General features: G+C 47.5%; 1 protein-coding gene across 1 annotated transcript in view; it reads right to left on the reverse strand.

The window, feature by feature from the left end:
• SCCPDH (saccharopine dehydrogenase (putative)) overlaps positions 1-14484 on the reverse strand; it is a 70343-nt gene that overhangs the window by 16521 nt on the left and 39338 nt on the right. The window contains exons 7-8 of the mRNA XM_088474347.1: positions 11734-11851; positions 1353-1472 (exon numbers count right to left, since the gene is read on the reverse strand). Of these exons, the coding sequence (XP_088330473.1) occupies positions 1353-1472; positions 11734-11851 (238 nt within the window). The remainder of the gene's footprint in view (positions 1-1352; positions 1473-11733; positions 11852-14484) is intronic.

Raw genomic sequence — 14484 nt, forward strand, 5'->3', positions numbered from 1 at the left:
ACTGTAGCTAGCTCCACTACACTGCTAAGAGTCTGCTTGCTCACTTACGACAGCCGTGACACGTAAACTGTAGCCCTGGAGCCAGCCCCATTGTGCACAATAGACTATGCAGTTTACAAAGACTGACTCCTATGGTTTCATCAATAGTACAATAAAGGAAGGAAATAAAGCTGGTTACTCCCTAATATAAATTCTAGGACAACAGCCTCATATACTACAGCCATCCCAAGTTTTAACCTCGCTGTACTATTAAAGAAAGTGACTGTAAGGGGTATATTTACTAAAAAGTGAGAGTTTTTAGAAGTGGAGATGTTGCCCATAGCCACCAATCAGATTCTACCTAACATTTAGACACCACCTTCTAGAAGAGAATCGCTAGAATTGGATTGGTTGCTATGGGTAACATCTCCATTTCTAAAAACCCTCACTTTAGTAAATTTACCCTAATCCTTCATAGAAACCAAACCTCAGCTTCTTTACCATGACTGCAGTCAGTCAGTTACCCAGTCAGGATTCACTGCAAACAATCATAAGAGAACCTGTGCACCAACGTCGGTAACCCAGACTTTCGCCCTTGAAAGTTTGCTAATACAAATTGGGTTTTATACTGCAGTATAAAGGAGGAATTGGGATATTTTAGCTGTAGTTTATAATAAATACTATAATAGTGTAAATTGTGTTGTTAATTTATGTTGAAATGACATGTTATTGCCTTTTGTGATAAATGCATTCTGCTAGAGAGTTTAAAAGGTAATTTTTACTAAAGTTTGATAGTTGCATAGAATTGCAAGCCAGTTACAGTAAACTGTGAATTACATATACTAGTGAAATGTTAAGTAAGTTATCGGTCATATTTATGAGCTCCGGAGAGGAAGCCTACATTGCGAATCCTGCGAAGCTGCGTTACTGTAAAATAAAACCAATTGCTGTTATGTTATGTGCGATTAATGTGTTGGTAAAGGAGATGTCTATAAGTTAGTATACCATCTCACCTTAGTAAGGGTCAGCACTAAGTTGAATATATAACCAACAACAGAGTTCTACTGTACTTAGAAAGGTTACATGCACATTGGAAGTTAACAGGGGCCTGTTCTGCAATAAATAAGGGGAAGTAGCAGGGGGAAACTTGCCTCTCTGAAGTGAGTACAGATCTGAAGAATACAAAATAGGACTACTCACTTATCACGTTCCAATAGCACAGACCTGTGAAAATCCCAAATTCTACAAAATTTAGCAGGTTTGTGCAACCTTTACCCACTGTAAAACATTTGTCTGCTGGTAGACTATATCTCATGATCCTTCTCAATACTGGGCAATCTAGTGGTCACTGGCAAGTCACCAAAGACACTTACTTTTATCATAAGATTCCGCCAAAAGCTGAATTTTGTGAGAAGTAGGAAGAAGAATCCAGCAAACATCAGTTGGATAACGGACATAATACCACCCACTGATACGTATGCAGCGTACTGAACCTAGTAGAAAGAGATAGCTGATACTTTAATGAATAAAACATAGCATGGATTAAAAAAAATAGAATACATTCCTAACACTAGATATATTTTGACAATTAAGCAGCCCAGTAATTGGAGCGATCGTATACAAGTGGTAATAGCAGTGTAGACACAGTATGGGAAGTAATCTACCAGGGATTATATTCAGATAAAGCAGTAATGTGTGAATGTAAATTTGTAACAAGTGATGGCAGCACCACTTTATTTTTTAGAGAGCATGTGTAAGTATAAAGTAGGATGTAAGTGTAGTGCTACAAAGGAAGGTGCCCATATTGTGAACAGTAGCACTAGCAAGTAGGTGGCAGCATAGTGTTGGTGAAGGCGGTGGCAGTGTAATGTAGGTGGTAAGCACAGCATTGGTGTATGCGGTAGAAGAGTAATGTAGGTAGTAGCACAGCATTGGTGATGTTATGGTGGTAATGTATGTGGTATGGTAGCGGGGATTGGGGTGGCAGTATAACGTATGTAGCAGCATAGGGGTGATGTGGTGGTAGTGTAATGTACACAGTAGAGTAACAATGGTGTGTGGTATTGTGGAATGTAGATGGTAGGGTAGCGGTGGTGTGTGGTGGCAGTAAATTGTACGTTGCAGTGTAGGGATGTGATGATGGTAGTGTAATGTACAAGACAGGGTAGGGAGGGGTGTGGCGGCAATGTAATGTACGTGGTAGAATAGTGCTGATGTGGCTAGAGGGTAGCTCGGTTTGGCGGTCGTGTGCGGTGGTTACTACGGCCAATTATAGCAGAGAGGATTTTTGGTACTTACCGTTGAATCCTTTTCTCCAAGTCAGGCTGGGGGACACAAGACCATGGGATTGTAGGTGGGAAGGTGTGGATTTGGCACTAAACACTGAAATCTATAACTCCTCCGGTCTGCAACCCCTGACTTCAGTACAACTTCAAAGTGCCTGGTAAGAAGAAGCAATACTCAGTGACACTGTCACACCGAAAAATAAAAATGAAATGGACGGTCAAATACGACCCAAAATCATAACTCATACTCAATACAGCTGAGCGTGAGGGAGGGAACGCAGTGTCCCCCAGCCCGACTCAGAGAAAAGGATTCAACGGTAAGTACCAAAAATCTTGTTTTCTCTTTCCTCAAGTCTGGGGGACACTGGACCATGGGATGTTCATGGCCGCCAGAGGCAAGAAACCTAAGCGCTAAAAAATTAGCTATCATGCGGACAGGAGACCAGAGAACTGTACCACGGACTGTGCTGCTGGTCTTCGGTCGCACTGCCCCTCAGAAAACAGACGCCCTGGCAAAAGGCTCTGACACCCGGTCTGGTGGCGGTCGCCCCGCTCCAGAAGAGGCATGAGTGATGCCAGAGTGGATCCAATACGCAGGTGTCTGCTGAGTAGCCGGTCAACCCCCTAATGCACTACAAAAGCAGCCGCAGAGAACAGTGTGGCGTACAGCCCAGCTAGCAAAGCCATCTCGTCCTAGTCCCAGGAAGTCGCCGAGGGATAAAAGATCAGAAAGACAACCTCCTGTTAGAAGAAAGGCCGAAACAAGAGATGGCTTATGCAAAAAAAAAAAACAAACCTGTACAGAGCACCGCACCATCCTCCTGGAAGAGGAGAAAAAAGGTGGCTTGGAACGCCAACATGAAACCATGCCAACTGAAGGTGATAGCCATAAGGAAGACCAGCTCAGAAGCAACTAACCGAAGATGAGCTGAACACTCCAACACCCATGCCGCCTGTGTGAGAGCCGACAGGACCAAAGCCAAAGTCCACGGCCCCACCTGTGGATGAAACAGTGTCTGAATACGCAGCATACCTAGTAGAAAGGAATTGGACCTTCGGAAGAAAGGTCAAACGTCGCCCGAAATAAAGTGACCGGGCCAAAGCCAGTATAGTCACAAAATGAAGTAGTCAGCCAGCCTCCAAAACTCAGAGGAAACGAGAGACATAAGCTTTCCAACCCCTGGTCACCAAGGCCAGATCGGGAAAACCAACGGAGGAAGGTCCCTGTGTAGAAACAATGAACCATGTTGCAGCAGGACTGCGTGAAGTGGAAGACACATTCCAGGACATACCAACTGCCTGAGAATGGCTCCACATCATGACAGTGGAGCCAGCCTGGAGCCTCCAGGATTATCCGTATACAGGAAGGTTTTACGCACCTGGAGAACCGTAGGTAACAGTGGGGACGGCAGAACAGACTCGCTAGCCGAACCTTGCATGGAACAATCAAGGCATTCTCTGCAGAACCAGCAGATACCCCATGCACAAACAACCCTGTGAAGTCTTGAAGACGTGCCGAGAGGCCCTAAGATCCTCTCGTTGAAGACCTAACCAAACGAATGCCAGAGAGACCACTGCATAGAGAGAACACTGACCTGGGAGGAAGTCCGCTATCCCCTATCATATTACAGGCATTATTACCGCCGAGAGTGTCAGCAGTCTAGTGCCCCCCCCCGGATGACTTACATTTGCCACTGAGCAGTTTGACCAACTGCAAACCTGCCGGTCCCCAAGAGAGGCAGAAAAATGGCTCAGTGCTCGAGCCGTTGTGGACGGCTAGCCAACGGCCCTAGAGTCATAAAGGCAACGTCACGGCCCCATATTCCAGGAGACTTATGTCCGTGGGTACCACAAACCCATCCAGGAGGGACCCAGGAACGGACCTAGAGGAGAATACCAGAAAACAGTCACCGAATGAGAGTGAGGAGTGCGGTCGGACCGCACCAGCAACCTAGACTAGAGGGATACCGATCACCCCTTACAAGGCTGGAGACATACCCAATGGAACTCCCACGAGTGACCCTAGTCCAATGAATCGTCGCTAAGTGGAGAGTCTCATGCCCAAAAAGCAAATGGTCTGCAAGAGCGACGGACAAGGCACCCACAGAACGGATGAGACCAAGGTCAGTAAGGGTCGCGCACTGGCCACCCCAAGCGACAAAACCCTGCTGGAGAGAAATGTCGAAGACTACTTTCAGAGCTGAAGGCGCCAACAAGAAAACAGGTGAGGCCCTGCAACCACGTGAAACCAGCGACATAGGAAGGTTCGTAACTGTGACGCCCGAGTAGCCGTCACAAACAAACCCAAAAAGAGCCTAATTGTGATTCCTTCAATGTGCAATATGCATGGCCCAGCCCAGACTGGGCAGACTCGATCAATGACTGAGGAAGAAAGACTACCTGCCCAAAACGGTGAGGGTATGCGTTCCATACAGAGAGCGGGTATGAGTTGGCCTCCGTGCTGTGGGCTCTGAATGGAATCACCCACTCAGTGGAGCTCGAGGCACAAAGATCCAACCGTCCAGCAATCGACCAGAAAAGGATCCAGAAAACTAGTTTGTGCCTGCAGCAGGACTGGAACAAAAATGCCGGTCGACGGGATAGGAACGATGGCTCGGTCAATGCCCCAATGCCGCACCTTGGGAAGAGAGACGTTGAGAAATCAAAAGCACTGCCCTGACAGAGGACCCCGAGGTTCATGGTGGCACCCTAGCCATGATGCCTAGCACCCAGATGCCTCAAGACTTCACTCAATGGTTGCTGACTCACCATTTGCACCTGTACTGGGTATAAAAGACACCTCATGAGGCACAAGGCTACCCTGGAACCCCGACTCCAAAATGGTGATGGTACCAGAAAATCCTGTGGCAGACAGAAAAAGAGGGGCACTCTCTTTGGAAGAAAAATATTTTTCTGAACCTGTGGGGAACATGGCAACCAGTAGTGACACAGAAAGAACGTTCCCGCCCAACAGAAAATATTGTAAGGAACATTCTGGTATAAGTGTCAAAAAGGCCCTTCGAGCCCAGACAGCCATAGGTGAAGCCCCTCAGCTATCTGTCTTGCATGGCCTCCCACACAGAGGGGGTCATTCAGAGTCGGTCACAAGCACTGAACGCTCGCAACAGACTCAATGTTGCCCCACTGAACATACCAAGACGGAGCCGGCTCAGTCGTGCGCATGCGCGAGACCCGGCTAGCGACGGACGCTCCAACGCTAGGTGCCTCGCAGCAGACGGGGTGAGCTGTCGATGGCGAGTGACAGCTCGCCCCATTTGGGAGGCGGGCAGGGGGCGTGCCTGCCCAAACGGAGGCGTTCCCGCCGGAACACTTGCAGTTTGGGGGCGGCCCCACTGACATCATTGCTGATGTCAGTGGGCAGCTTCCTGCTCGATCAGAGCAGGAAGCTCCCTGGGGCTTACGAGTGCCCACACCCAGCCTTAGGGTCTGGTCGTAAGCCCCGATGGTCGTGATGGTCTTGACCATCACCCATGTCGGTCGCTTGAGCTGTGAGTGTTAACCCACAGCTTAGCGATCGACAAGGAGGCGGTCGTTCAGGATGCAAGCGGCCACCCTGATTCAAGGCGACCGCTTGCAACTAACGACCGCCTCTGAATGAGGTCCAGAGTCTCTAGACAAGTGATAATTGTAGTGTGTGAGAAAACCAGAATACCACTGGGAGAACATACAAACTCCACATAGCTAAGACCAAAGCTGGAATCGAACCCACAGCCCTGGCGCTGTGAGGAGGAATGCTAACCACTACACCATCTGTGCTGCCCCGCTGAAATTGCCCCCCCAACGAGCAGGGAATCCCAGGGGCGAACTATTGTAAATTCTTTGGACAAGTTCGTCAGCAGAAGTGACCATAGTAGACACCAATTATGTCAAGGCTCGCCAAGACAGTCATATCCCCCGAACGTATGAGAATAGACAGGAGACAACCCTCCAAGGGTCCCTAAAAGATGTTGCATGCGTTGAGCGAAAAGTCTTTCGCAGCGAGAACAGTGGGATGTGCTTCCACCAGTATCAAGTCGTTGGAAGCAAATGTGCAAGGAATGATGACCTCGTAATCTGGCGTCTCCTATGGCTCCCTGATGAGACTGGAGAGAGAATTGTCAAAGGTGAAGTAGTGACCTCCCGTCCCCCACGCTTGGGAAGCCATATTCACTAAAAAGTGGCACGCAGCAGCAATTAGTCAAAGAGGACAGAGGACAGCTCTTCGAGACTGGCCAAGGCTTCGGAAATTCCTGCCTATGAAGCCCTGGAGGAAGGAAGACGCCTCCAAGAACAATCTCCACCAAAGTCTGTGCCTGGAGCAGAATCTACTTTGCCAGGATAACCACGGACCTGCTGAGAGCTGGAGCCTATGCTTGCCCCACCATGGCGGACTCAGCACCCCAGATGCTTGCGCGTCACCGGGTACTATGCAACATGAGGCTTACTAACAATGGGCCTGATTCAGACCCACTCGCGAGCGGCTGTCCGCTCGCAAGTGGGTCGATGTTATGCACTGAGCATGCGCACGACGGAGGGAGCTCCGTCGTGCGCATGCGCCAGACGCGACGAGCGAAGGAAAGTCCTTCGCTCGTTGTGTCCGATCAAAGGGGGCGTGCTGTCAATGTTGATTGACAGCACGACCCCTTTGGTGGGCGCGCCTCCCTGACGGGGGCGTTCCCACGGGAACGCCTCCCGTCAGAAGCCGGCCCACTGACATCACTAGTGATGTCAGTGGGAGTGATTTTGGCTCTGATAGAGCCAAAATCACTCCGGAGCTTGCGGTTGAAAACCTCAACCGCAGGCTCCGGCTCGCAATTTCGATGGTCGCGATGGTCTCGACCATCGCGGCCATCACAAAGCACGCTCGTATAGCCTGTGGGTGGTGACCCACAGCTATGCGAGCGTCCAGGAGGACGCTCCATGAAAATGGAGCCCGGCCCTCATTCAGAGCGTGCGCTCTGCTCAGAGCGTACGGCTCTGAATGAGGGCCAATATCCCTGCCAACCAACTCCTGATAATTAGGTTTGTGGCGGGACGATAACCCACACTGTGGTGAGGCAACAATGCTAACCATTACACCATCCGTGCCGCACCTTGTAACACAGGACAGTCTGATTTCCGTAGTGCATATTAGCATGTGACCTAATACATAGGCAGCTAATACAGTGTGACATGGGCAGTCAATATGACATAGTAACACAAGACACGTAAATTTAGTGACAGTGTACATCATAGGCCCTACAAGTATAATGTACATACATAGGCCCCACAAGTATAATGTACATACATAGGCCCCACAAGTATAGTGTATATTTAAATATAGCAATGTAAATATAGCCATAGTGGGGTTCTGGCCCTTTGCAGACTTTAATTTGTCCGTTATTTGAGGTCTCTTCCTGCGCTACCCTGCCGCGGCAGGCAGCCCAGAAATAACAATAAAGACTTTATAAATAAATATGTCACATGCGGCAATGAATACTGCAAAAACTCCCAAACAGACACAGAACAGAATTAACAATAACTGTAAAATACTCCCTCCATGCTGGCCAGGCTTGTCCCACTGTAAAGACAGGAACAGCCTATGCATCTTCATTGTGCGGCTGGAGAGCGGGGGAACCAGCAGTCCATGGCTCCTGCCCCCGCTATTCTGAGCAAGCCCTAAGGCTTCTCCCTCAAGTGCTACTCCCCTCAGTGTGGAAAGCATTTGGACTGACCCGCATTTACCTACAGCACCTGGTATTCCCAGGTGGTTTTCCATCCTATTACTAACCAGGCCCAACACTGCATAGCTTCCAAGATCAGCATGTCCAGTGTGGTGTCGCTGTAGGTCTCACCTGCAGGTCTGTAGTCGGCGCACTCCCCACAGGAGCCGCTGACAAGAAACCTGGCAAAATGGCACCCGCCATCCAGAACCACACTGACTGCCTGCACTTCTACCAGATAACAGCAGCATGCTATCCCTGGGCCCAGACGGTCTCTTCAGAGACTGGAGTGTGTGGAATGGGCGAAGCGCTCAGCGCCATCCCCCCCTTAGATGCGGCTCTCACCGCCGCTTTACACCCCAGCTGTGTGTTGCTATAAGCAGCGCACAGTAATTATAGTAAAAATTAAACATAACATTACAAATAAAGGAAAAAATACCTAAGCTAAACCAAGGCTGCAGAGCAGCCCTGAAAAAATGTGCCTCTCTCCACAGGCACTAAAACTACACTGAAGTCAGGGGTTGCAGAGGGGAGGAGTTACAGATTTCAGTGTTTAGTGCCAAATCCACACCTTCCCACCTACAACCCCATGGTCCAGTGTCCCACAGCCTTGAGGAAAGAGAAATGGGGTTATTCACTCTTTTGCATACTTGTCTTCTGGCTCATCTCTTTTATAGGCATCTTCAACTTAGGTATGTTCAGTGGAGGGGAGATGTCCCTGTCTTTTCTAAAACTCCAGTTCGATTGTTGGTTCTTACTCTACCTGCTAGGAGATCTATCCCCCTGGCTTATTCCTCTCTTTTGTCAGCCAGTAGAGCGGAGGGTTTGAAAGCTTAGATCTCACTGGGATCTCAATTTGGGAGTGTAATCGGATGACTGGAAAGTTCTTTTGAGATCTCCTCATGCCAGGTTTCAGCAGATCCAATTATATATTTTGCACAGAGTATACTGGACACCAGTTAAACTTTGAGTTTAGTGGGTCTTCTACAGACTCTTGTCCCAAATGTACTGCCAGTTCTGCTGATTACCGGCATCTCCTTTGGTCCAGTCCTCAGGTTGCCTTATTTTGGTCTAGAATGGTTAATTGTGTGCGGAGTATGGGTATACACATTCCTTTACCGACACCACGTATCTGTCAATTTGGTTTGGACCTGGAGGAGACCCTTTCTATGCCCTTTACGGTCATACGTGAACAATCTTTTAAAGCTGGCCAGGGTGTGCATTGCCATACATGGATGGCCTCAGATTCCCCTACCTTTCTTTCCTGGGTGGCTCTGGTCAATGTAACAGTTTCATGTACCAGAAGCGAAAATGCCAAAAAATGTGAAGTCTGGTCCCTATGGCAGGATTCCAGATATGCCATTGTGACTTCTTCTAAGTACTCTGTTTAAAAGCTCTGGGATTTATTTTATTTATGTACCTCCTCCAGTCAGTACACATTCTATTCTGGATTTACTGTGATTCTTGTTGAATGTCTAATCTATGTCTCAGACTATGTTTCTGTATCTGTTTTTGGATTTGTCAGATTGATATTAGTTTTTTTATTATGCCCTTTTTTGATATGTTGATGAGATACACTGTTATTGTATGCTTTGTATTTTTTTTTATTTTCACAAAAGTAAACTTGATTAAAAAAAAAAAAAAAAAAAAAAAAAAAAAGAATAGTGTTGATGTGTGTTGTGACAGGATAGGTATCAGTGATGAGTTGGCAGGTAGAGTACAGTATATTCGATTACAGCATGGTGCGGACGTCACTATTGTGTGATTTAAAAGTTTAGTTTAGATTGTTGCTAAACTAAACTTTTCAATATAGAGTCGAACAACCATTATTAGCTTTTATTTATATGGTGCCACAAGGGTTATGCAGTGATGTAAACAGGGTGTAGATTATTCAGCAACATTACAAAACTACAAAGATGACCAAATAGGATAGTTCTAGAAAAGTCCACAAATAAAACCACTACACTGAGGGCCTGATTCAGCAAGGATCACTATTGCATATGCAGCTGCGAAGCCTTATGGAACGCAGTTGCGAATGTATGCTAATTATTGCCACATCGCAGCGGGTATAGAGACGCCCATTGCTGCTTTCTCACATCCGCACTACGTTGCACTCCGGCGTATACATCGCACAATTTACACCAGGTCTGACCAGCCGCAGAAACTGCAAGTTTCATCACACGCAGTGAGTACTCAAGGGGCGTATGCAATCGCAGTGGCTAATTTATGCAGGCCCATAAAACGGCGTTCATACTGGCACGCCTTAGTTTTTATGACCACTCCCATCACCACTCTGCGATGGATTCTTCTGTGCATCCATAATTGCAGCGTACGCACAGTGCGGTTTTCACGCACGCACACTAGTGAACAATCGATCTGCATACGCAGTTGCATCTGCGAACGCTGCTGAATCAGGCCCTGAGACCGCAAACAGGGAGAGAGCTTACATTCTAGACAAGTAGATACAGAGCCAGGGAGTGCAGTGGGAAGATGTGATCGAGGAGAAGGCGAGGCAGCAGTCATTGGCACAGAAAAGTAGGCAGGAGGAGAGTGGGATAGGCTGAAGATTTAGGCAAGACAAGAATAGTTAAATGTTTTCCAGGCCAATAAGAGGAGTTTAAACTTAATTCTATATAGGACAGACAGCCAGTCGAGTGACTGGTAAAGTCGGGTAGCATAGGTAGCGTAGAGAAAGGACAATTAGGCAAGCGCCGATTTTGGAGATGGACTGAAGAGGATTCAGAAGAGTTTGGTAGGCCAGTGAGAAGAACAGATGTCTCCTTGCTCATCTAGGCTTAATATGCCAGGAGTGAGGGAGCAGTCAGGTCATGTGCAACTCTGCTAGCGTCAGGCGTCATTTTGTGCCGAAAATGCGTCTAGTCGCAATGTGATGCAACGAGGAAGCACCAGGAGACTGTGCTGATTAATTTGATATGTGACACTTGTACAGCTTTGTGCAACCGAGAATGTAAATGGCACTTGGTGGAAAAAAAGCTGTGGCTACTGCATCATAGCACTTTGCATGCTGATTGAGAGACTAAGTCACACACAGATATACAAGTGTCACATAGGGATCCTTACAGGTACAGGGTAAGAGCAGGACGTAGAGTCAAAGGAGTATTTGGACAAGTAGGTTTTGAACAATGATAATGCTTGCTCATAGAGGTGAATGGCGTGAAGGGTTTGCAGTAGGAGAGGGTGTTTGATGGAGGCAAGAGTCGCCGTGATGTCAAGGAGGATATGTATAGAGAAAAGACTCTTCGATTTGTCGGTGATGACCTCATGTAGCAAATATTTCTCGTTAATAAAATTAACGAGATATGTGAAATCAAAAGGTGAATCTTTAGTATGCAAAAAAGCAGGATCATTCATACTATATAAACCTATTAGAATGGAGGCCCTCTCATTTGTGCAGGACCATCTTTAGCTTCTGTATTGTGCCAAAGAATGTCATTTCTTTGTATTACGAGCCCCTCAGCACTGGGAAATGTGTCAGCACATTTATAAATTAAAAAGGACAATATAAATATTTCAGTGAGCTTTTCTATTTAATGTCGGTTAGTTTAAGGAGCAATACAGAAGATTCTAAATGTTTATTAACACCTTAGAAATAATAAAGATTGAAATTTATAGATATATTTTGAATCAATAAAGACATAAGTTAAAAAAAAAAAAAAAAAAAAAAAGTGCCGATATATGGTATAACTTGTTAGCATTCTGATAGCCATGTAATAGTAAGGTAAATGTGCTTCAAGCTAAAAACTTACAGGAGTTTCCTGCAGGCTGTCATGTAGGTATCGTTGGGTCCTCTTAACAACAGAAGAGTCTGATCCCAGAAAAGGAATGGCGTACTGTTTTACTTCATCACTGTAGAAAACCATACCCCTGCAAGTGCCAAAAGATATCTTTTCAAAAGGAAGTATTTTTTTTTTTCATTTACAGAAACAAAAAACATACATTTAAAAGGGAACATTTGATTAGCAGACTCTATCTTACATCCAAACTACGCAAAACATTTTATCCACACAATTACTTCTTTATTTTTATACTTTATAAAGTACTATAAATGGAAACTAACAGTGTTGGATACAGTATAGACAGATATACTGTTATGGTGCCCATACACGGGGCGATAAAGCAGCTGATCCAACGGATTGGTACGATTTGGCTGCTCTATCGTACCGTGCATGGGCACGATATCGGATAGAGCACACTCCCGTGGGGTTGTACATCACACCCCCAGATCTCACTGAGGTTCAGTCGATCTGGAGATGCGATGTGCGATCCCATACAGCGCTATGTGGGTGATGGAGGGAGGAGCCGGCATATCGGGCAGTCGCCCACTCGATCGCTCAGTGTGTGGGGCCCGCCCAATATGTCAAAACCTGCGTCGCATGGTACATATGATGGGGCTGAACTGCTCAGCAGAATAAGATTTTTTTCATCACTTTAGTCCTACTGTTGACTGCACAAAACAAAGCAGAAAGTATTGTTCAGATGAAGAACCACTATGGACGGAGACAAGTTCGCTCACACCTCCCCATTATAATGTTACATCCTCTAGAAGCCAATAACTCCTTGACTTCCCAATACGGCAGCTGTGACATCACCCTGCCCACATTAGAGGTAGACAGATGACCGAGCGTAGTTTACCATAGCTTCTAGTTTGGGTTAATAGTGTTACTATCGCAAAAAATATGAGATATGGTAAGAACTTACCCTTGTTATCTCTATTTCTACGAAGTCCATAGGGTTCCACAGGATACCTTGGGGTATAGGTGTGACGTCAGTCGCAGGGCACCAAAGAGTTAAGCTTTCAGCCTCCCAGGATGCACTAGGTCCCCCTCCTATACCCCGCCGCCGGGCCAAGGCACCTCAGTTAGTTACCAAGCCATAGGCCGGAGGAGGAGAAGGAAGAGAGAGAACAAAGATCTGGACACATACAAGAATCACATTCTCACCAGAGGGAGACGGAAAACCGGTGACCAGAGCAAAGCCCATCTGCAGCACAGGTGCGACAGGGCGGGAGTCCTGTGGAACCCTATGGACTTCGTAGAAATAGAGATAACAAGGGTAAGTTCTTACCATATCTCATATTTTCTACTTCAGGGTCCATAGGGTATCCACAGGATACCTTGGGGATGTCCCAAAGCAGTATCCTTTAAGGGTGGGGACGCTCCTGTGCAGAAAGGAGAATCCGCCGCCCGAAGGAAGCATCCTGAGAGGCGAAGGTGTCAAACCTGTAATACCTCACGAAGGTATGGACAGAAGACCACGTAGCAGCCTTGCAGATCTGAACTGCCGAGGCACCACGTCGAGCTGCCCACGAAGGACCCACAGACCTAGTGGAATGAGCCTTCAGAGAAGGAGGGACCGGTAGGCCTTCATGAAGATAAGCTTCAGAAATAGCCATACGGATCCAGGCTGCCAAAGTTTGCTTTGAAGCAGGCCAACCCTTTTTACAGTAGCCATAGAGGACAACAAAGCGTCCGACTTCCTAAACGAAGAAGTGCGGTCAACATAAGTCCTTAAGGCCCGCACAACATCCAAAGAGGCCTCACCCACGGAAAGACCCGGTGAGTTAAAGGCCGGAACAACTATTTCCTCGTTAACATGAAACTGGGAAACAACTTTGGGAAGAAACTCGGGCCGAGTGCGGAGCACTGCCCTGTTCCCATGAAAAACCAAGAAAGGGGGTCTACAAGAAAGAGCCCCTAACTCAGAAACACGTCTGGCCGAAGCAATGGCCAGAAGGAAAACAGTCTTAGCTGTTAGCCATTTAAGATCCACTGAGCCCAGTGGTTCAAACGGCGGTCCTTGGAGAGCCCTCAGGACCACAGCCAAATCCCAAGGCGCCACAGGTGGAACAAAGGGCGGCTGAATACGGAGAACACCTTGCATAAAGGTGCGCACATCCGTGATTGTAGCAATCCTACGGTGAAATCAGACAGATAGGGCCGAAACCTGTACCTTCAAAGAAGCAAGGCGAAGCCCATGATCTAGTCCCGCTTGCAGGAAGGCGAGAATCCGAGACAGACGAAACTCCCGCGGTGCATAACCTCTCGGTCGACACCACTGGAAGAACGTATGCCACACGCGATGGTATATCCTCGTGGAAGACGGTTTCCGAGCTCGTAACATGGTACGCACCACAGAGCTGGAAAACCCCCGAGACCTCAGCATGGCCGTCTCAACAGCCACGCCGCCAAAGACAGCCGAGTCAGGTCCGGGTGAAGACAAGGACCCTGAGACAGAAGGTCCGGTCGTAGCGGCAACCGCAGAGGACTGTCCACGGACAGACCCTGAAGGTCTGAGAACCAGTGCCGTCAGGGCCACGCGGGAGCTATCAACAGGAGCGTCCCTCCTTCCTGTTTGAATTTCCGGATTACCCGTGGAAGAAGGGAGACCGGAGGGAACAGGTATGCGAACCTGAACGTCCACCGGACGGACAGAGCATCCACCAGAGACGCCCCTTCGTCTCTTGTGCGAGACCCGTACACCGGCAACTTGTTGTTGTG

The sequence above is a fragment of the Taudactylus pleione genome, unplaced genomic scaffold (genome assembly GCF_031769625.1).
Source record: "Taudactylus pleione unplaced genomic scaffold, aTauple2 ptg000154l, whole genome shotgun sequence".
NCBI classification, from domain to species: domain Eukaryota; kingdom Metazoa; phylum Chordata; class Amphibia; order Anura; family Myobatrachidae; genus Taudactylus; species Taudactylus pleione.